The sequence below is a fragment of the Squalius cephalus genome (assembly GCF_949319135.1).
Source record: "Squalius cephalus genome assembly, chromosome: 23".
Classification (NCBI taxonomy): domain Eukaryota; kingdom Metazoa; phylum Chordata; class Actinopteri; order Cypriniformes; family Leuciscidae; genus Squalius; species Squalius cephalus.
The window spans coordinates 12,824,523-12,847,612 of NC_137144.1; the positions used below are offsets into that span (position 1 = coordinate 12,824,523).

Below are 23,090 nucleotides of genomic sequence, written 5' to 3' on the forward strand. Positions count from 1 at the left end.
AACTTTGTCCATGTTTAGCATGGGAATCCAACTCTTTAACAGTGTAAAAAACTCAGTATGCATGAAACAGCAATTCACCCCCCCCCCTTTAAGTAAAACATTGCACAAGGAAAGGAGAAAAGGGGAAATGTAAAAAAAAAAAGCCTTATCTGCTTTATATTTGTATTATTGTAGTTCCTTTAGTTATTAAAAACAATATTATTCCATTTAAATATTTACTATATCGGTTTTACCGAATGACCTTTTGACACTTCAAAATCTTTAAAATACCTTTATATGTAGTAAAATATAATTAAAACCTTTTGGATTCAGTAAAAGAGATCAAGTTGTACTACCTTACATACTTTGGATGTTATATATTTGTTTTTTATTATTATTAAGGCCTTTGGACAAAAAACATGACCCGTCACGTCATTGACCCATATATATATATTTTTTTTTTTAAGAAATGCTTACTATTATTCAGCAAGGATGAGTTCATTTGATCAAAAGTGATGGAAAAGAAAAAATTCTATTGCAAATAAATATTGTTCTTTTGAACTTTGTCCTGAGAACTGAGTACTTTATTTGTTTTGTGTTTTGGTGGTCAAACTGTGGACCAACAATTACTCAGTGCTAGTAAATCTAGCTCAAATATATTTAGTTGATTCTGTTTGTTAATGTAAATTGAACAAGGCAAAAAAAAAAAAACATTTCTAAGTTAAAATGGCCATAATTCACATTTCTGTTTGGACTCCTGTCCTGACAGTTATCAAACTTCCTCACTTTTATCTTGTAGGCTCTTCCAGGCGAAAATGTTATTATCTATATACACTTTGTGTTTTAGCGACGATAGCGAAGTGAAGGCTAACAACCCTTTTAGCTTGTAGCCCCTACACCACCAAAAGTGCCAGATTGAGCCAATCCACCACACTCACTTGTCTTATCTTCTCACTCCCTTCTTTTACGCCTATCTCTCCTTCACGTGTCTGATTCTTCCCTACAAGTGCGGGGCTATCTCCTTTGCCCTCAAACCCTAGTGTTGTTCCTGGGCTTCTAATCCTAGTTTAACTGATGTTGAAACGCCTCCTTCGACAGTCCATTACCCCGGTTGATAACCCAACACTCTTTGATTAAATGCCCAGACCACCGTGGGATAGTGTTATTGAAAATCACCAAACGTCTTTGATTTCCTTGCAACAGGGATTGTAAACACATCTTGCGGACAGATGTGATTGACGGCAGCGAGGAATATTTATGACCTACCTAAAGGGTGAATTCAGGTGCGAACACACTGTTAATTCTTTCTGTCGTTTTTTTCTCCGGGTTTCGTCCGTTTAATTTTGTTTGTTTGCCCATAAATCTTTCAGAGTTTAGGGCTCCATTTGCATCTAATGCTGTGTTTGAGCATGATCCAGGTCCGGATGTCTTCTCGAGAAGAAAAGATTATCTTTCGCAGGATCGAAGATGACACTTGATTTATTAAGCAAACAGTAGTGAGTCAGTGATCCTTTGCCAATACACTGGCGAGCGGAGACGTTTTCATGACAAAGAAACATTCTTTCTGCTTTTGAGAGATGAAAACCAACTGATTTTTTTTTTTTTTTTTTTTTTGTCTTTTAATTTGATGTTTACGCCCGTGTACCAGTCGCCGTCAGGTTGTCTGGATGGATGGTTAAGAGGGGGCGGTAGGCGTTGTTCAGATAAGGCCTTTCAGCCATAACTTCCTCTTCTGAGTGCTCTCTTTGCATCCTAGTATGTAGGCAGACCTCCTGTCTTATCAGTGGCGTGAACATTCTCTCATCCTCTCGGTTTGGTTCATCTTTAAGGCAGAGCCATAGATTTGTAGTTTTGAAAGAGCGGACATCCCTGGTCCAACGAAAAATTGCTGAGGTGTCTTGGCAGCATGGGACACTTGCGTCATCTCCTCCCATTTATATTGAAAAACAACACTTAGGCCAGTTTTACGCTGTACACGAAAGCAGCACAGATTTATTTCAATGTCCATACAGCTTTCTCATGCACAAGCAGGGCTTGACATTAACACTCGCCAAATGCGGTTGGATTTCAGCAGTGGCGTGTAACGCAGTCACTTCTACTAGCCACTTTGGTGGGTTAAATTTTATATATAATATATACATTTTTCAATTGTAGTTTTTAAAAAAAAAAACATCTGAAATAATAAACTAAGTCCAATGTCGCCTATTTTATCCTGCTTAACACGTTGAACTTTGCCGAAATTATGGATAAAATGCATTATAAACCTATTTAGCACTATAGTCCTATGCAATATAGGCAATTATGAAACAACATAAAATAGAGCGAACTCATCATCCATTTTTTGAAAAAAATATTAAAAATCTAAAATAAGTTTAAAAAAATAAAATAAAAATAATACATAAAATAAATAAATGTAATTAATAATATACTTTGACATTTTCAGTCTGCTTTGTTTTATTCTAATTTATTAGAATTATTTTATTATTTAATATTTATGTAGACATAGTTTTGTTTCTCTTGGGTCAGCTTAATAGGAAGTTAATATTTTCCAGTTATTATTTTACACACATTTGTTTTAAATTTCCACAGTATTTATACATGAAAATATATGGCTGCAATGGAGACATTATATTTGGGGGCTTTGAAAAATTATGAAAATATATTCTGTCGGCGCCAATAGCCCCATGGTTAACGCGCCGACATATAGCGCAACTGCGCCTCAAGTTCGATTCCCAGCTCGAGGTCCTTTGCCGATCCCCTTCCCCTCTCTCTCTACCCCATGCTTTCCTGTCAAAATCTCTACTGTCCTATCAAATAAAGGCACAAAAAGACCAAAAACATAACTTGCAAAAAAAAAAAGAAAATATATTCTGCCCTTTGGAGTTTGGTTTCAGTTCCGAATAGATTTAGTTATTATTTTTATGTAAATGTGGCGTCCCTCCTCATGTAAATTTGATTTCATGACGGTCATGTTTGTAATAATTCTCAATGGCCAACTTCCAAAATTCATAATTTATTTATTTTATTAAAAGAAATATTTAGTACAGTAACCCAGAAATCATTTTGTTTTCTGGATATAGTCCTAATACACATTTCACAATACATTTCACAAATTCTATCGTCTATTTTTTTATCGGCATGTCTCCACACAACCAAACAGCCATCTATTTTACTGTCGGCATTCGTCTCTCCTCCGCCGTCTTATCAAGTCTTCATCAAAGAACAAACCCCTGGCCCACAGGTCTCCTTCCTCTTCACCTTGAGCCGCTCGTAGTGTGCATGTTTGCGTTTCACTGCGTTAACTTTATGCTCCCTTTGTTTTCAGTTGACAGGCCGGGAGTTATGTAATGGGCCGCCCGTAAAAGCGTGGCCCTTTATGAAAACTCCAGTGCTCTCTACTTAAGACCAACACTAGACACTAGGCCTTGTCTCTTCCTTTCTTTATGGCCATCTGTGTTAAAGCGGGGGAGGGATCGCTCCGGAATCGCAAGTTCAAACGCCTGCCGTTGCTTTTATGGTGTCAATTGCTGAATGGATACCTCTGCAGACGCTGGTACAGGAGGACTTGGCCGAGGTCTTAATCCAAGTTTGGGGCCGGTTAGGGGCAGGGTCATTTCTCTCGGCCAGGGAGAGGCGGGTGAGTTCATTGCCTGGGTTGGGGCGGTAGGTAACCTCTGCTCTCTCAGTGCTGTACGTCTCCCCTCAGTGGACACTTGAGGGGGACTCATTGTTTAGTTGTGTGAAGATGAAGCACCGCATGCTGACGGATTATGAGATGGCTGCGTGATTTGTGGGCGGAATGTCCACAAAACCCACCACCCCCACAGATGGAGACACACTTGTACTCTCTCACGTTGGGAAAGAATGATTTAAACACAAATTTGTTCTGCTTGTTTTATGAATGAAGCCCATTGAGTGTGTTTACATGTACAACAAAACGCAGATAACAGTCGAAATTATACTGATTTTATGGCGGCAAATCAGCATATTGACAATGTGTGTAATAACTTCCCAATCGTTTCACTGATAGAACATCCATTGAGAAGTTATTTACTTTAATTTGCATGTTATCAGCTTGTTGAATGACAAGTAATCTAATTGGTCCAAGGATCTGTATATACACTGAAGGTGCCAAGGGTCCATGAGGTAAACGGGTACCCGATGTGTCTGCAGCATTGTAATTTTGACCAGTCTCATGAATGATTAGAAATACAGCAGTATCTCTACAACTCCCTAGTCTTGTCCAGAACTGATGGGAGAGATTGATTCTGTACTCTCTGCGTTTGGCCGAAAAAAGACCCTCCTTCATCTCACCCACCGTTCTGACACTACGCAGCTCCTACGCTGAAAACAACCAGATGTTTTGCACCATTTGTTCCATAGTAGCAGAGCAAGAGCATTAATTTCAACCCTGCAAAAAGCTTCTGAATCGTGCTGTTGGTCATCCGAGGCCGGACGATCCCGGGACTAGTCTTCACTCCAACTCTGAGTACCATTAAAGGGCTCCACTGTGGTTTGTTTTACTTGTTTTGGTCAGGCATCTTTAAACAGTTCCTGATACAGAGTGACATGGACCTAAAGCCTTTGAACACTGCCGTATAACTACATTTTAAGGCGCTTCACCTTTTAAATGATAAAAGTAGTGAGTTATCTTTGTTTGTCATGCACTTAAACCCTCGAGGGGTATTATTAAAGTGGAGAATGCGATGGAAAGAGTATTGTTAGAGTATTTTTAAAATCTTGTAAATCCTGGTAATTTATGTCACGCTTTTCCCAGGGAACGTCACTCCCCTCCCTTATGGTTTGCATTTGGGGCCGAGCAGCAATGGACGGATGTGTGTACCTGTAATAGGGACTGTTTAACGCCCCCTCCCTCTCTTCATCTTTCTCCCCCAAATCCCTCTAGTCAGGATTTACTGTGCTGACCTCCCAACTCTCTGGTTCCCTTCCTGGGAGATGAGGGCCTTCCCAGGCTCCCCAACCCGGTCGGAAGCTTGTAGCATTTAGGGGCTGTGCCTCGTTTTTTCCCATCCCAGGCACTGCATTTAATCAGTCCAGGCCTGCTGTGATTTGGTTTTAATTCTAAGGGGTGGGCCGATTTTGACGATGTGATTTGAAGGCAGTGATAAATGAGGGCTATACACCCGGTACAAACACCATTACTGGTATTACTTCATTTATTAAAGTGGAACTGGGCTTGTTTGCATGTTTTGCACAAGGTTCAACTCCAAAACCTGACCCACAAACATGCATTTCAGCATGTTATAGACCTTAATATAGAATAGATGGTTCTCAAAGGTTGTGGCGAGAGGTTGCAGTGACATGAACCTCAGTGAACAACCAGCATTTGTCAGTTTCCTGTCATTTCGTCAAATATCTTCGTAGGTACATATGAAGGCCATTATAACGCAAAGGTGTACCTCGAAAAACCTTCTGTTGGCTAGATTCTAAGGCAGCGTCACATGTATCCTTTGTGGATAAAACAATGCATCAGTGAAAGCTCAGTGAAAAAATAAATCCAAAATAATGTTCCATTCAAAATTGACTTTTGTTGATTAAAAAAAAAGAGTTCAGCGCCATTTTAAATGGACTGTTTTAGCCAATATTTCTGTGCTTTTTTTTTTTTTACTTGTCAAAATATGGAGCTGTTAGCATATCAACATGCTGGCGCCAAACTCTATCCGCTTAAGAAAAAAAATTCTGGATCAACTTGGTCTCTATTTGCGTCAATTGAGAATATTATTTAATCAGCCATTTATGAGCACTATTCGCATCCTGGAAAAAAATATTTGAACAATTCTTAAACAATAAATCATGGTTTGGCCATCTGAGATTTCAGTATGGAGATACAGATTTTTCCGTAGTGTGTTTTGGTGTTGTTTGTTGTTTGGTTTTGGCATCTGATAGTCTCACATAGCCAGACCTTCAGACTGACGGCAGAAGGTCTGGACTCCATAGCAGCTTTCATTGGCCAAGGACCTCCCAGAGGCCGTCTTACTGACATGTCAAGCAACCAATCACAGTTTTTGTTCCACGTCAAGTTTAGGGGCGTTAGAATATAACATTGGTGTAATATAACTGACCGGTGTAAGTCTATGCCGCAAACTTTACATACTTCACATACTTTTGAAAATCCAGTTTAGTTGATCCTGATATGCACTCAGTCACAATTGTAAACACTATAGCATTCTTCTTCCATGAGGGGGTTTGGCATCACGGCAACGACACACGCGTCTCTCGGACATCCTGTAGAATTCAACCAATCAGATGACGACTTAGAAAATCCTGAAGTGTTTCCAGTTACTTGTGCCATATGCATCAGACATTCAGCCAGCGGTCCATGGGTCTGTGTCTGAGACTACAGAAACGGTGACGATTGACATCAGACTTAACAAGCAGATTGGAATCAGTTCCAAATTGAGTTTCCTGTGCGCAATGTGTGTAACGTGAGTCACTACCTATACAAAATGTTCCAAATTGGTCACTTATGAGGATCTATGTCCATTTCAATGCTGCCTAGGTAGGAAGTGGATAGCGAGCGAGGGAGCTCACTAGGTTTTGGAACGGAGCTCAAGTGTGTCCTCCCATGGGGCAAATCTGAACCTGTGTGTGTTCAGCGTACACGCTCAGCAGAAGTGGATGAGGCATCCCTGTCTGTGTTTTATGGAGTGTAATTGTGCGCTGGGAGGCACTGCCCTCTATTTCTCCTCTTAATGGCTGTTTGTGTGTTGTTTTAGTGGCAGATTTACGTGTGGGACGGGCAGAGAGGGGCGGGTTGATTTACAGCTGGCTGTGGCTTTGGCCTCACTGGTTGCGTGTGTGCGCACGCACTGTCACTGTGTGTGTTCCAGGTGAATGTGCAGTCTGGCCGCCAGCCCAGCGTGTTGCAGAAACTGTGTCAGTTGCCGTTCCAGTATTTCAGCCACCCGCGACTCATCAAAGTGCTCTTCCCCTCGCTCATCTGCGCCTGCTACAATAACCTGCAGAACAAGGTCATCCTGCAACAGGAAATGAGCTGTGTGCTGCTGGCCACCTTCATACAGGTAAATCGCACCTTCATACACTCCGTCACTCGTGCAATTCACACTTTGTTTCACGAACTCTATTCCTGCTATAAAGGAGTGTGTTCACACGAACAGCAGTTTGCAACGGCAAAACAGCTCAGTGATTGGAAACACATTTACCGAATAAATCTCGGAACACGTGGGATTAAAGCGGCAGTTTATTCGCAAATTTTTGCGGTATTTCGATTTTTCGCGTAAATTTGCAATTTGGATGGACACAACTCCACGTTTAACTCAAGAAACCTTTGCAAATATGTTCCTTGTAGATTCATCAATAAAATTCAATATATGCGTTACAAAATGTAAAATTTTCTGATATTTTAAAATAGCTTTCTCATATCCTAGTGAACATATAGCATATTTTAGAACAGTTATTAATCGAAACACAGTAATTAAAAATAACCATTTTTCAAACAAGCTTCTCTGAACACTTATCTGATCTTCCATTGGTCAAAACAACATAGTCCTGCCCCCCAAAATAACCCTATTGGTTCAGCCAATCCACAGCGTTTCACTTTTCAGGGGAATCATTGTACAAATGGTTTACTTTTAGTTGTACATGAATTATGGAAACTTGTTTCCACCACTTATTGAAAAATATCTCACAATTCTGACTTTTTTTCTCTCGCAATTGTGAGTTTATGCCTCGCAATTCTTTCTTTTTTTTTTCCAATCAGTTGCTAGAAACAAGGTCAGAATTGTGAGATACAATTACATTGTAAACATATTCATTTGGCTTATATACAAAGCGACTTAGAGTGAATGTAAGTTATTGGTGTATTCCCTGGGAATCGAACCCATGACCTTTTAGTTTCCAGCGCCCCAACACCCCCCTAAAAGAAGCAGCTTCCTTCGCTCAAATGGATGGTTTCCTCTGTCTGTTTGAGTGGATTTACCTGCCAGTACTTGAGCCTCCAGTAAACACCCTCTCCCTTCATCTTCTTCCTGACAGCGCTCTCCACACTACATCGCCGCTGCCATTACTTACAGAGAGATTAGCTCTTACTCCAACAAAGACAGGGAATCGTCATCTTATTCAAACAATGGAAAGACTGACGATGTCCTGCAACTTGACATCAGTTGCTGAGATTGACAAAAGCTTCATCCACTTTATCCAAAACTTAATAAAAAGGAAATTTGGTCCTTAAATAATTTTATCTGAAGTTCGTAATAATTTGCATAGCCAAACTGAATGGCAAAAAAAAAAGAACCATTTTTCAAACGGACTTCTCTGAACCCATCTGAAGATGATCCCATCTTCCATTGGTCGAAACACCATTGTCCCGCCCCTAAATAACCCTATTGGTTCAGCCAACGCACAGTGTTTCACTTTTCAGGGGAATCATTTATACAAATTGTTTACTTTTAGTTGTATGCGAATATGCGAAGCTTGTTTCTGCCACGGAATACTTTTTTTTTTAAGATAATTGCGATTTATTTTATTTGTTATTTTTGCAAGAACTAAACTAAACTCACAAACATTGACTTTTTTCTCGCAATTCTGAGTTTATAACTAGCAATTCTGATTTTTTTTCTCGCAATTGCAAGTTTATATCTTATAATTCTAACTTTTTCTCACAATTCTGACTTTCTCGCAATTCCGAGTTTATATCTCTCAATTCTGACGTTTTTCCTGCGATTCCGACTTTTCTTAGCAATTACGAGTTTATCTCGCAATTCTGACTTTTTTCTCACAATTACGAGTTTACATCGCGCAATTCTGACATTTTTCTCACAATTACGAGTTTACATCGCGCAATTCTGACGTTTTTCTCACAATTACGAGTTTACATCTCGCAATTCTGACTTTTTTCTCACAATTACGAGTTTACATCGCGCAATTGACGTTTTTCTCACAATTACGAGTTTACATCTCGCAATTCTGACTTTTTTCTCACAATTACGAGTTTACATCTCGCAATTCTGACTTTTTTCTCACAATTACGAGTTTATCTCACAATTCTGACTTTTTTCTCACAATTACGAATTTACATCTCGCAATTCTGACTTTTTACTTGCAATTGCGAGTTTATATCACGCAATTGTGAGAAAAAAAGTCAGAATTGTGAGGAAAAAAGTCGCAATTACCTCTTATTTTTTACTCGGTGTTGGAAACGAGCTTCCATAGTAAATATCTGTCTGGGATAAGACAATGTTTTGCTCCACGTGCATCACCAACTGGAATAAATAATGAAATCTGTTAATTTTGTGTAATTCAGGACTGTGCCACCAATGAGAACCAATCGGACAGCAAAGCTTCACAGCCAGGTGAGGACTATATTCGCCAAATTTGAGGAAAAACAAGTCATCCATATGAAATCTCATATCTTTGCATACACGACTGACGATATCCATCTTTAGACATGTATTTCAATTATGCTTAAATATACATTTTAAATTAGATTAATTGTCTAAATATTTACAATTGTGAAATGGATCCAGAAATCCCCATATTCTGTTCTAAAGTGCATTAGTTAAAAATAAATGGCTTTATTGCTCACGAAAGGCTCCTTCTGTCTGGCATTGATTCAATGCTTTACTTCCTGTGTCAGTGTTAAACCTCTGATCTTTCCCCATCAGAGAAGGGCTGGGCTCCTCTGAACTACTGCGAGCTCTCCAACCGCTTCCCCAGAGACCAGTGGGACTCCGCACTTCAGTTCTTCCTCAAGAAGCAGGAGGAGTGAGCGAAGGAGTGCAGTCATTTACAGAAGCACATTACACACATTGACATTGAAACCTAATGCATATTCCACAATGCAGAACTGTTCTGGAGGGGGTTTAGGGTACAAATGAAGACAGTCATCAGACCTCCATCGAAGCCGTCAATCAGTAGTGAGTCATTCCTAGTGGTTTTCCAGTAACTGTATATTAGCATATATATTAGCACACTGAGAAAAAAAACTGACTTGTCATACATGTGTTTATGAGCAATAGAATGTTTACAGGATTTACCTTAAATACATTTTTGGACACATTCATTGATTCTTGTTTTTCACAAAAGATAATGGTTGAGTTTGGATATTCTGTTGTTTTGTAAATAAAAAGATACTGGGGAATGAAGTAGAATAAACTGAAGCCCTCATTTAATTTAGGGAGAATGACGAGTTACCTCATCCGTCGGTTTTCATGTTTCATATTTTTCAATGCATAAAGAGGAAGATTTTTTCCTGTAGCTGACATATGATTTTTTTGAATTTCTGTTGTTGTGTTTCGTTGCTTGTTTGCTTTTTATACTGTAATTTATACACGATTTCAACACTTCTTCCTTGTTAACCTGTTTTCTGTCGTTTTCTCAGTGTATTGAAGCACTTAAAAGTTTAATTTAAGAAACGGATGAGTTTAATAAAATATTTAATACTGCTCAATCGAAGTTATTCTTTCATTTGTAACAGAGGATGAAATATTGTTTACCAGAATATGTTTTTGGACCAACAGGATTCAAAAGTCAGAGATGAAGTTGCAATGAAAATGTTTTTTTTAATACAGATGTTTTCATTTATCAATATAAGCAATTGTGTCAAAAATGTAACGTAAAATGTTTAGAATGTCTTAGTATTTGGTTTGACTCCCTTTTGCCTTAATATCATGAAGTTTGTCAAACCTGATGATCGTGTTCTCCAGCATGATTTGAGACGATCTAAAGAGCATCATGAGCTTCAATGAAAGCAAGACCATCTGTATACAAAGGAGTTCAGGTTTGTTCATGTGATTGGAGAGCTAGAAACAATGCAACATCTGAATTATTTTTTATAAATTGACATCATAACGTTTCTTTGCTTAACATTTTTAAAATCCTACAACTTTGTTTACTTCCAGGTTTAAATTAGAATCTCAGACCCTCGATGTGATCTTACACTTTTAAGATTCTAAAATATTGTACATGAAATATATTTACAATCACACTATTTTATACTTCAATGCATAATTGTGATTTTATGTAGAGTTATAAGAACATTTCTCAAAAAAAAAAGTTTTAATTGAGAGCTTATGTATTTATTAAGTCCGTTTAATGGAATTTAAGTTGAAATTACTCAAACATCTAAGTTGATTGTACTTAATTTAAGGGTTTTTTTTTTTTTTTGCTTTTTTTTTTTAACAGTGAAATGCAGTGAAGCTGAACCTGAAATGTGGGTTAAAACGGCATTGTAAAAGGGTTGGGGCCACATAACCAGGGTCCTCGCTGGCCCCGGGGCACCACAAACAGCCCGCTTTCTTCCGTCCCATCCTTCTCTCACACACACTCTGACTATACCTGTGTGACTCACTGAGTGAGTCACTCAATACATGACTGTGTCAACATGCACTGGAGCCTCTGGGTCAGACTGACTTCCAGGTTCATAACAACTTCAGTTCTACACCAAATCTTTTCATTAAGTGAAATAACACTTTTTCTTTTTTCTTTTAAACAATGCTTTTAGATTCAATCCAGTAAAATGAATGCATTTTATGTGAGATCTAGATGATGGGCTTTGAAATGGAAGTGGGTGTATATGTGACAACTTGAATGGGAGCTGTTTTTATAGACCATTCCGTTATTTGCCATTCCGAAACCATCTGAGAGCTCGACGTTCTCGTGATTTTGGCAGAGGAACAGAGGAACGCTGTGGCCCTTTCCGTCCTGTCAGTTAATGAATCATGAATTTGATTGCTAAATCTGTTGTCTGAATGTCTCTTGCATTCACTGAAATGTTTCTCTTGTTTTCTGAATTTAATTAAGAAACGCGGCTGTGAAGAAGAAACGCGTTTATATGATGGCATTCTAAAGTTTTTTTATACAATAACAATGTTATAATTAACAATGTATTTATTTATTTTTTGGACAAAATGACTGTTTTCTCAGAATGGGGATATGTCTAAAATAAAAAGTGATGCAATGGCAAATTTCAGACTTATTTTATTATATGACGGGTTTTTATTCATGATAAAACGCTTCGAGGTTTTATTTAAATTTGTTTAATTTAATCATAATAAAAAAGAAAAATAAATGAAAATTCGATTTGTGTTCAAGAAAAATGTCGAGTTATTTTGCTGCATTTTGTGTAGCCTATAGGCTACGTTCAAATTAATTTTGTTGCATTTTAATCAAGTACCGTTAGTATGTCTTGCCAATTTAGTTGTTTTTATTAAACAAAATATACGATTTTTTAGGCTTTTGAATGTTCTAGCAGTGAAATTACAAAAGCTCCGAATGCGTTTGACATCGTTTGCCTGTTCTCAGCATCAGCATATATTTGGATATAGATTATTTCGTTGTATTTAAAGGTTTGAGCTGGACTATTGTGACAGTTTTAAATTAATTGTAAGGAATAAATTAAGCTTGAATGTATTAAATGACAAGGCATTTCCATAAAGGGACATGTAGGCTAGTTGTTTGGTTTAGGAGTCAGATGTGTTTTAGGCTTCGATTTATAAACTAAAGGTTAGCTAAATACTTTGACATTTCACATTAAAATGACAGACAGGGGAGAGTTGTAATTAGTCAAGACTTTAAAGATTTGTTCTATACACACATGAACTTGGCTTAAGCGTGCGTTTATTTAATTAGACCTAAATTATTAAATTAGTGGCGGAATTTGAACCAAGATGCGGCTTTTGACCTCTGGCCATGACATCTGAATCGTTATTTCTCCCTAAAGCAACCATCATAAGCGCTGCATGTCGCCAACCCGTCGTCATTCAGAAGAAGAGCTGTTTTATTTGAATCCAATTAAGATTTCTTAATTTCATTCGATTTAATGGGGTGTAATCCGGATCAGATCTGCACACAGTTTAGCAATTAAAAATTGTCAAAGATATGCATTTTTTTTTTTTTTTTTTTTTTTTTTAAGTAGGCCTATTTCTAAGCATATATATTTTAGAATTCGTGTATTTTAACAGAAGACTACGTGGCATAGTTTGCATTTCATATAATAAATGCAGTTATTTGCATTTTCTGAAGCAAAGTAGGCTAGTTTTTACAAGCTAGCAAATTAATAGCGAATGAATACGTTTTTGGTGAGTATAAGCTTAGGTTTAGGCTTTATTTGTTTAATTGAATTATTGTCTGTCGTCTTTGCAAACAGAATCAACACTTTCACAAACCGAATGCACTTTTGCGCCTCACACAACACCTCAGTGCAGAGGAAAGCTGCATAGATTGTGAATAGTAGATGGAAAAGATTTAACATCAATTCAGTAACCTATAGGCCTATTAGCCTATATTTTCGTATCTAATCGCTGTGAGATTTTGCTGTTAGATTTTGAATAGAACTTCTAACAACTCAATGCAAGTTTTTCAGACATAGTTTATTTCATAAAGACCCTATAAAATCGACTGACTATGGCAGGTTTTTTGTGTTTACGTATTTCCTAGTTAAACAGGAAGCTTGAGCGGGACATGTGGAAGGCCTTGTTTTGGCATGCCATAACATCGCTGCTTTCTTTGGAATTTCCATACTTTGTGTTTAAATTCGACGAAAAAGTATTTCTCCACCACTGTTAAAGAACGCTCTTGTCTATTGTGTGATACATTAATGGATATAGGCCTATTTAAGCTACTGACATAGTTAACATCCGTCATGTTAGCAATGTCAAGTGAAATACGTAGCACAGGTGCTATAGTCACACATTTAGTCTAACCTCCATTTAATTATCTACAGCACTTATAGTTAAAAAGAGCATTAGATGTCACTGTCAATAGCATGCACTTTTTACATAATATATAGAGAAGTATCTGAATTATTTGATACTTGCTAGTCATTTGCCGGCACTGGGGGAGGGGCGTTGTCATTCTAGAAAGCATTTGATTGGACAGAAATCAGGAGTGCAGGATGAGTCATCAATATTTTTTTTTCCATTTTCAGAAAGAAAAAGACTAAATTCATATATCCACCAAAAGTAAGCTTGTCAACATTGTTTAGCAGAACACTGTTGTCTCAAAACGTATGGACTAAAAGCCACAAAACACCTTTTTGTGATTTCCCAGGCTGTTAAAAATTTAACATTTATTATCATTTTTTTAAAACTATAATTGTCAACAAAATAATGTTTAAATGCCTGAATTAATTGCAGAAAATGAAGAAAAATACATAAACTGCAGCGCTGCCTTACAACTGCTTATCCTCCAGAGAGTTATCTGACAAACAGGATTATCTTGCCACAATGGCCCGCAGTGATTTTGGTCTGATCTTCTGGTGTCCAGCGGCTATGTCTCCTGACTCGGAATGAAAAGAAACCCTGGACATGCAAGGGTGCGTTTGCCGAGAGGGAGTCCGTTAAGAGAGAGGTGCTTCGGGTTTGTTGTGCTTCCATTCAGTGGATCATTTGCAGGTGATGCCGAGCGCAGATAAGCGGCCGCCGATCCCTGTCCTCCGTCTAGACTCACAGCTTTACGAGCAACACGAGATTGATCACTGCTACGGGAGGGCTTCAATTACTCATTCAGTATCCGGTCGGTACGATATTAAAATAGATGGATAGATAGATGTATATTCATTCGAAGCCTCCGTTAAGGGCTGAATGTGACAGATCAGGGATCTGTGATCATGTTATAGCCTCAATATATCAATGCATCTTTATACGTGATTGACCAGCAGATAAGAGACTTTGGTTATTGGTAACACTTTATTTTAGTGTCCTTGTTATATGTTACATGTACTTGCCATAGTAATAACAGTAAATTATGAATAATTACATGCAACTATCCCTCAACCAAATCCTAATCCTACCCTAACCCTATAGTAAGTACATGTAGTTAATTAATATTACTCAGTACTTAAATGTATAATTACACTGTAACAGTGACACCTTAAGTTAAGGTGTCCGTGTTACAGTGTAATAATAGATACATTAGTAAGCCTACTGAGAAATAATAATTAACTAGCCAACATGTTCTTATTATGGGGTTAGGAATATGGTTTGGTTTAGGGTTAGTTGCATGTAATTATACATAATTTATAGTTATTACTACAGTAAGTAACGTGTAACAAGGACACTGTAAAATAAAGTGTTAACGAGACTTTATTCATAGCTATATTTATCACTCAAGAAAAACGGTTACTTTTTAACGATACCAAAACCCATGTTTTCTGTTCACTATCTTTATAGGTTTCCTAAAGAACCATGCTTTGAAAGAGCAGCATAAGAATCTTATCCCCAAAACAAAGAACATTTTCTGCATAATGCGATTCTTTATAATCATAGCCTATTACAATATTCCGTCTTTATACTATTTCCCCAAAACGATGCAAAAAATATAGAAAGGTGTGTATATTGTTTTGAGTGTATATATATATATACACACAAAACAATAATGCACGTCTGAATAGGTATAACGAAAAAGCAAAATAAAATTTCATAATAAATTCAGATATCACAACACTGCAGTTATTCACTATTTAATTGTGTTCACGTTGCTCCTGTTCTTTTTACTAAATCTTTGGACAGTTATTTCCCGTCCTATATCCAGTTGTATTATGACTGAAGTGTCTTTCATCTTGTTATAAAAAGATATGTGTAAAGGTAACATGATATGGTTGTCTTTGCATGCAAGCTTCCTCAGACATAAACAGCATTTAACGTAGTTTATTTAGGTCATTTTTCACTTTTTGGTATGGACGGTTGTCCTGACAATAAATAACAATAACTTACTTTTTTAAATCGAGAAGTTTATACAATCTGTCATCCATTCGTTAAGATAAAATATTTTACAGCTCAGTTTTATACATCTTCGGAGAGATCATGCGCACTAAGACAAAAGATTTTTGTCTTATTTGGAAAATACCACTTGTTGATAAAGCTACACATTGATGGTCTTGAATAAACACTGTTAAGACTGTTGTTTTCGTAACTGGTCCATAATCAAAACCAAAATAATGTGTTCATATTCCGTTGGACGTCCTGGATATACGGTCCAAATGCTTTAAAAACAGTTTTGTAACACGTCTGGAAACCCCAAAGACGCTTGGAAAGGCTCCTCCGTTTGGCAAACTGTTTAAATCCATCTTGTTTAATCCCTTTTTCCGTTCGAGGCGGTGAGGTGATGGGTTTTCATGCAGGGCGGGTGAGGGCATGCTGGGGCAGGAGTCTCCGGTGGGCTCTCACGTCTCCACGGGACTGGGCACCATGCTGTTGGGGGTGTCGGGTAACTGCGATGACAGAGAGGTCACATCACTACCAGACGAGTTACCCAGCGAACCCGACTCGGAAAATGACACCTATAGAAGGGTGAGGGGAGAGTTGGGAATCAGTAGGCTGTTCGATAGCTGTCAACATGCTGAGGCTATAGGTATAGGCTACATCTGCGGCCCGAATTTGATTAAATGACAGAGTTTTACATACGATTTGCAATTGACATTTACATTAGCCTAAACAAGTTTGGTATGGTGTTACATATCAGACAAAATAAAGATAGGCCAATAACCAGAGTGCGAATTAGCATGGGATCAACTTTTCAAAGGAATTTCTGTCTTGAAATTTCGCGCGATCTCGTGAGCGTCTTTTCGCGCCCTTTCAACACATAAACAAATCGTTTTGTTTTTATTTTTTTGTTATTTATCGTTTTTGTCGTACACATGCGATATGTAAATTTATAATGAAGTACTAAATATTGACACTAGATTATGTTATGTCGATGTACCACCCGATATAGGCTATGTTCTCTATTAATTGTTGCTACGAAGTTCGGACAATCTTGTAGTCAACTTAGGCTACAATGAAACATGTAAAAACACAGTTAACGAAAAGGCTATATGCCTACATATAGGCCTATATGAATTTTTTTTTTCTATTAAGTAAACAATTATTAGGCTACGATCACTGTTCGCTTGAAACTAGAAGCTACTGCAAAATATCATTTGAAATAATTGCCAAACGCTTTAGACCTAATAATAAACAATCTGCAGCCATTTTTTTTTTCATGAAAATGCTTAAATTATATGACTGATAATTTTGATAAAAGAAAAAGAGTCGGGATGGAATGGAGAAGCACATTAAAGCCTAGTTGTTAGGCCTTGTAATAATAAGTGTTCGGGGATGGCAGTCCTCACCAGCTGTTGGAAAGCAGGCTGGTCCAGGTCACTCTGTAAGGCAAATTCGCTTAAGGCTTTCCACGGAGGCTGATAGGTTTGAACTTCTACAGGATTTCCCTGGACCGTGGTGTCATGTCTAATCGGGCTGCCTGCCACCAGAGGCGTTCCCGTGAGACCTTGAAGATTCTGCAAAAGGTTGAGGAGAAACCTTAGCGACTCAGCTTATCATATTTCAGTTTCAAAGAATCTTAACACTTTAGGTGGGAATTTCAAATGTGTTCAAAATCATTGAAATAAATCACAGCCATCCATTATATATCGCATTTTGAATGTTTATATTATGCAGTAAAAAAATAATTGAACCATTAGATAGATAGATAGATAGATAGATAGATTTTTTTACGAGTTAAAGCAATGTAAAAACATGTCATAACGTATTGATCATATAATATTTTTCAGTGTACAGATAACCCTAAAAATTTGGCTATATGTAACATCAAGACATTTTTAATCTCCAAAGAAGCATAAAGTCAGCTCGATTATAGCAATATTTGCAAAGAATCATTAAAGAAACTTTATTTGAAGGGTTGCTATAGTCAAAATAAGTTTAGTACCTAAAGCAAATTCGTTGATTGCCATCACTCATTAGAATTAAGTATAGCCTACAAAACTGATCTTCCTACCGTTTTGTCGCTGTGTTGCTGTTGTTGTAGTTGTTTCATAAGTATGGACCTCTTCTTGTCTTTGCAGCGCTTGTTTTGGAACCAAACTCGTATGACTCGTGGACTCAGACCGGTCATTTCCACGAGCTGCTCCTTCATTAGCGCATCCGGTCGCGGGTTTGCGTTATAACACGTCCGGAGAGTGTGAAGCTGCTTTTCGTTTAATACTGTCCGAACACGCGTGGTCTTCTCAGACTGCTTATGAACGTGGTTCCGGTGAGGTGGCTGACGAACTGGCACAGGTTCTGCGAATAAAATAGCCTACGTGTAAATCACTTTTCGCATTGAGGGGTCATTTCATTATTTAGACACACTGCAGAAGAGCACGCTTACTTGAAGGTTAAATTGTGCATACACACATCGGTCTGTAGCCAAGTGCGTGTCAGTCAAAACACCTCTTAGGGCCTTCAATATGCTCTCAACTTTGCTGTATGTGCAAAATGTTGAAGGATCGACATAGGATATAAAAGTATAACATGCAATAAGTGCACCATCTTACAGAGCAATAAGAGGGTTAAGTAGTGACACATAATCGAACAGAACATTGAAGCTTTTAGTCAACTACCAGATGTCAAAGCATTACAGTCTAACATGCTAAACCGTTTATTTTAGTCAAATTATCTAAATGCAGTTTTAGTTCGAAATTAAACGTTAAAAGTACAATTTGTCGCCTATCTAATCAATAATGTATTTAAGAAAACAAAAACAATTTTACTCTGATATCTGATAGACATATCCTACCAATCTAACAGCCAAGAAAATAACAGACCTCGCTAACACTTTATTTTAGTGTTACATATGTTACATGTACATTCCATAGTAATAACAGTAAAGTATGCATGTAACTAACCCTAATCCCTAACCAAACCCTAATCCTAACCCTATTACTATTACTTAAATATATAATTAGGCTACACTGTAACAATGACACCTTAAAATAAAGTGTAGCCCAGAACTCTTTATTTATATATCGCAATATTGCACATTCTTTTTATAAAAAAATAAATAAAAAAAAACTAGCCTAAGAAAAACGCTGTTTCCAACCAAACGCATAAACAATTTCAGATTAATTTCACGTCATGCTAATTCAATCATAAATATCATCAAACAATCTCAGCCAGCTCCAAGTGCGTGCCTTGAGGGGTTTTACACGAAAACAAATATCTTCAAACTGGCACCGAACACAAGCTACTCGGAAGTCTGTTAACACAATTTCACAAGCTGATTAGATGTAACAGAGAACTAAAGTCTGGGATCTCAGAGTGGCCGTTAGTAGGCTAATATTTCACAACAACAACTACTACAATAGCGAAAATATTAATATTATTAGGCATGTTATTTTCGTGACACTACCTTTGTGTACATGTACTGTTATTGTTGTTACAGCACCCTAATGAATTATAAATATAGACAAGTATGTGTAACTTGGACATTAGCATTGCTTTTTTTATTATTATTAATAGTAATAATTTTCTCAGTAGTATTTTTATTGTTACTACTACCTGGGATGTGCAGGGGCCTGTTGGAGTGAATGTTCCCGGGACTGATGGGGCTCCCGGCTGAAGCGCGCTCCATGAGCAGCCCGTGATCCGCCCGGCAGAGCAGCTCCTCGTCCCGCAGAGAGAACTCATCTCCCGGGAGCAAATGTCTGCTGCACACCGAGCACCTGAAACACTCCATGTGATACACGTTATCCCGGGCCCTCATCACCAGGTCACTGCTGCAGAAACCGATGTTGCATTTGGCGCATTTGATCCCGAATAATCTGCAAAATCCAATAGAAACATTTGCTTATTTTTACTGTTCGTTTCCAAAACCGTCCAACTCATCTCAGCTCGATTTTACAAGGCCACGAAATACGGATCGCAATCACAATTGTAAACTCTTTTCTCAAAGCATGTATATAATTAATTATAAGTGTTACAATACACACAATACAATGCATTTATCCGTTCATGAATAATTACATGTTCCTAGCCGCAGAGTAAACAGAAGGCTAACAGTGCAGAGTAAATAGTAGCATATTTGTAAAGAATAATGCATTAAAACATTCAAACACTGCGTTTGACTGCTTTAATGCATTATTATTTACACATATGCTAGTAGGCTATTATAACTGAGGTTTCATATTTACGAGAGCATATATAATAAGGTGTATAAGACACAATGAACACAATGCTTTAGCTTATATTTCTTTACAAAGCAAACTTCAAAACAACACTGAACAAACACCGGTATTAAAAAAAAATCAAGCATTGAGGCTAAACCAAACATGTCTGTATTAGCATAATCACACTCAAGCCATGAAATATTGGAATTTTGCTGACAAATAATTAGTTTCCACTAAATAGGCTATCTTAGTTTTTTTTGTATGCTTTACTATATTTTATTATAGCCTAGGCTATATTTTTACCTCTGCATCATATGTTGTTTAAGATACACTTCTTTAGTTTATGATAAAACTGCAGAACAGCATGCAGAGTTTTTCCACATCTCTAGATCGTTTGGGTCAAGAATCTGTGAAAAAGAGGGCCTCGACGAAATTCCAAAGCTGTGAAATCACAAATATATGAGTGACTCGTACCGTACGTAATCTCTCTTGCAATAAGTCTTGCCGTCCCGGACGAAGCAAGTGCACGTCTCATCCAGGTACTGACTGCATTCTGCGCACTTCAGACAGGCTGCGTGCCACTCCAGGTCCGGGGACACTCGCAGGATGTACTGATCATGGATCTGACTTCCACAGCCTACACACATGGCGATTCCAGACTTCTCTGGATATGGAGAGCAAGGATTAGCTAGTGTCCTCCGACTGCGCCCCTATATAGCCTGATTAATCCCCCCAAAACACCGCCGTCGTGCAGATATGCAAGATTATAGCTCATGCATCCTCTGTCGTTATTTTTCCTGTTTTATTTCATTATATTGGTTCGTGTTTTTGGCTGCACCAATACTGTTTTGCAGATAAGTCATGCTTAGCACAAAAAAATAATAATAATAACATAGGCTAGTCGACATGAAATTATATTTTTGATAGCCTATAGTAGTCTACTGGAAGAAAAAAAAAAAGTTCTTATTGTCTCGGTGTAATGTTGAACTAATTTTGCATTAACGATATTCAAAGTTCTCGTGTAATGACGAGTTGAAACAAACACCCAGCACTTACTTTTTGAATGATCCCCCATATCACCCAAGAAAGAAGGATGGGGTAGAATATCCACCATACAGGAGGGTTAAGGCAGAAGGCGTACAGATGAGGAAATGGAATGGGAAACTGCCTCGTCCCGAGCTGACTAATAACTTCTGGCCGAAGAGCCTGTGGGAAGAGCAACACACAGACACTGGCTCTGACGTCACCGGGGCCCTGACGTCACATGCAAACCTGGACCACGCGCGCCCCCGAATATCAGCAGCAACAGCCCGATGAGGAGATCCGACCACGAGACGTGTTTTGAATATTGTCTACCGAGGAATTGAAGATTAAACTCACACTCCTGTTTCTCCAAACATAACTGTGGAAACAGTCGCAACGGTGAACAAAACACACGAGAAAAGTAGCTGGAAATTCTATGTTTTAAGTTAGCCTACATTTTAGTGGCAGTATTGCATTTAGGTGTTCAATGAGAAGCTGGACCAACGCATGAATGTTAAGTATGCAGCGACATTATTATTATCTGCGGGTTTAAAACCGCATTTGATATACTGACATAAAACAAAACTTAAAAATATATGAATTTATTTTCTAAATATTCTGCTAACTTTCTTAAAACAAATAAACATTTAGCATATCGTTCGTTTCGTTGATTTAAAACATTTCCATGTGAATTGAAGTCCATGTGTTACAGTGAGCCCCCTACTGGACATCAGGATATCTTCACATATAGTGTATACATATGAGTTCATATTTGTAATACCCTACAGTTCATAATCCGTTTTTGCCAGTCTAACAAAATGTATAATTTAGGTAGAAAACAACTGACTATAAATATGAAATAAATTTAACAGAAATGCTAATTTTCAGCTATAGAAAAAACGGCTTAGAGTAGGCTATGTAAATGTAATTTTTTTTGTTTGACTGCGAATGTAACGTGTTTCAAACCCGATTCGTCTAATTAGGCACAAAGCGTTTCCATTGGAAATTACCATCATAAAATTGTCCAACATGGACCTGCATTCTTCGGTTAAATGATTTAATCTGCTTCTGTGGAAAATGTCAGAAGAAGAGACTCACAGCACAAATGATTTTTTGCACCTTGCATTAAACTGTGCATTTCATTGTGAATAATTCGCTGACATTTCCAGTTGGTAAAACTTAGAAATGAACGTTCAACTGCCTTAAAATATTGAGTAAACTCAGTTTGAAGATTGTTTCAACTCACAATAGTCAAGACAATTGATTACTTTTAGTTTTACTTTTGAGTTCAAAATCCACTCTTGTCACGACATTTGAAGTTAAGGAGAATAGCCTAAATAAGTTCAAATAACTTAATTGGGCTGTCATGTTTTACAGCGTTCATGCTTCTCCTTAAACTCAGCTGGTTAATTATGTCCATTTTTTTTTTTTGTCATATTTATTCTTAAATATAGCTAGGGGGAATTTTAAAATGCGACCATATTGAATAATTTCGTTTATTTCACACTGAAAATGATTCGGACAAGACTCATGTTGAAAGTGGTGTTGTGTGAATCAGAGTGACCGCGTGTCGAACCTCACCTTTGACTTTGACCTCTAACCCCGCAAAGAAACACATTTAATTTAGGCTACTAAGAACATGTTGGCTCCATGAGGGGGTCAAAAATAGACATCTAGGAGATTGCATGTGGCCAATAGCCTATACGTTTTACGTTTTATTGGTTTTAATCAGTTGACAACCATTTGTCGGCGATTTAAATTCAGTACAAACGGATTTAATGAATCAGGAACAAACAGGCTACTGCGGGAAATAATGGTCGGAATACAATAATAGCCTAACTTTTTCATTTGAAAATAAAATCCATGAACATACATAATGAATTTATCATTTAAGTATATTAATAATGTAGCCTATCATTTTATTTTTTAGTTTAATTGAACATGCAGTCTATCTTGAATATATTCCTTTAATAACCATGCAGAAAGTAAGAAATCACAATCTTTCCCTTTTGTCTTGACCATATTTTCGCACGTGAACACAACCCAAAGCACCAAATCCAAACATGTCAAAGCAGTAAAATTACATAAAATTACTAAAACAAACAAACAAACAAAAAGACAAACAGGGAACATTAATAAAAATCATACTCATAGAGCACTGTAAAAAGCTCATAGTCACTGTAAA

At 37.5% G+C, this 23,090-nt stretch overlaps 2 protein-coding genes across 7 annotated transcripts in view; one reads left to right on the forward strand and one right to left on the reverse strand.

The window, feature by feature from the left end:
• Positions 1 to 10,403, forward strand: part of scaper (S-phase cyclin A-associated protein in the ER) — a 111,083-nt gene extending 100,680 nt beyond the window's left edge. For all 4 annotated transcript variants that reach the window (XM_079858779.1, XM_079858781.1, XM_079858780.1 and 1 more), the window contains 3 exons: positions 6,831 to 7,022; positions 9,263 to 9,311; positions 9,624 to 10,403. In XM_079858779.1, coding sequence (XP_079714905.1) covers positions 6,831 to 7,022; positions 9,263 to 9,311; positions 9,624 to 9,727 — 345 coding nt within the window. In that variant the 3' untranslated portion in view covers positions 9,728 to 10,403. The remainder of the gene's footprint in view (positions 1 to 6,830; positions 7,023 to 9,262; positions 9,312 to 9,623) is intronic.
• A 5,187-nt stretch (positions 10,404 to 15,590) lies between these two features.
• isl2a (ISL LIM homeobox 2a) lies at positions 15,591 to 21,130 on the reverse strand (the record flags this gene model as incomplete). Of its 3 annotated transcripts, none has more annotated exons than XM_079858793.1 (6): positions 15,591 to 16,237; positions 17,069 to 17,236; positions 17,734 to 18,017; positions 19,275 to 19,537; positions 20,357 to 20,546; positions 20,939 to 21,130. In XM_079858793.1, 6 exons carry the CDS (start codon positions 20,994 to 20,996, stop codon positions 16,121 to 16,123), a joined length of 1,080 nt encoding a protein of 359 aa, XP_079714919.1. In that variant the 3' UTR covers positions 15,591 to 16,120. The 3 variants fall into 3 exon arrangements, with proteins under 3 accessions (XP_079714919.1, XP_079714920.1, XP_079714918.1); XM_079858794.1 differs by having other exon boundaries at positions 15,722 to 16,168; positions 19,272 to 19,537; positions 20,939 to 20,996; XM_079858792.1 differs by having other exon boundaries at positions 15,722 to 16,237; positions 19,272 to 19,537; positions 20,939 to 20,996.
• Between the last annotated feature and the right edge of the window lie 1,960 nt (positions 21,131 to 23,090).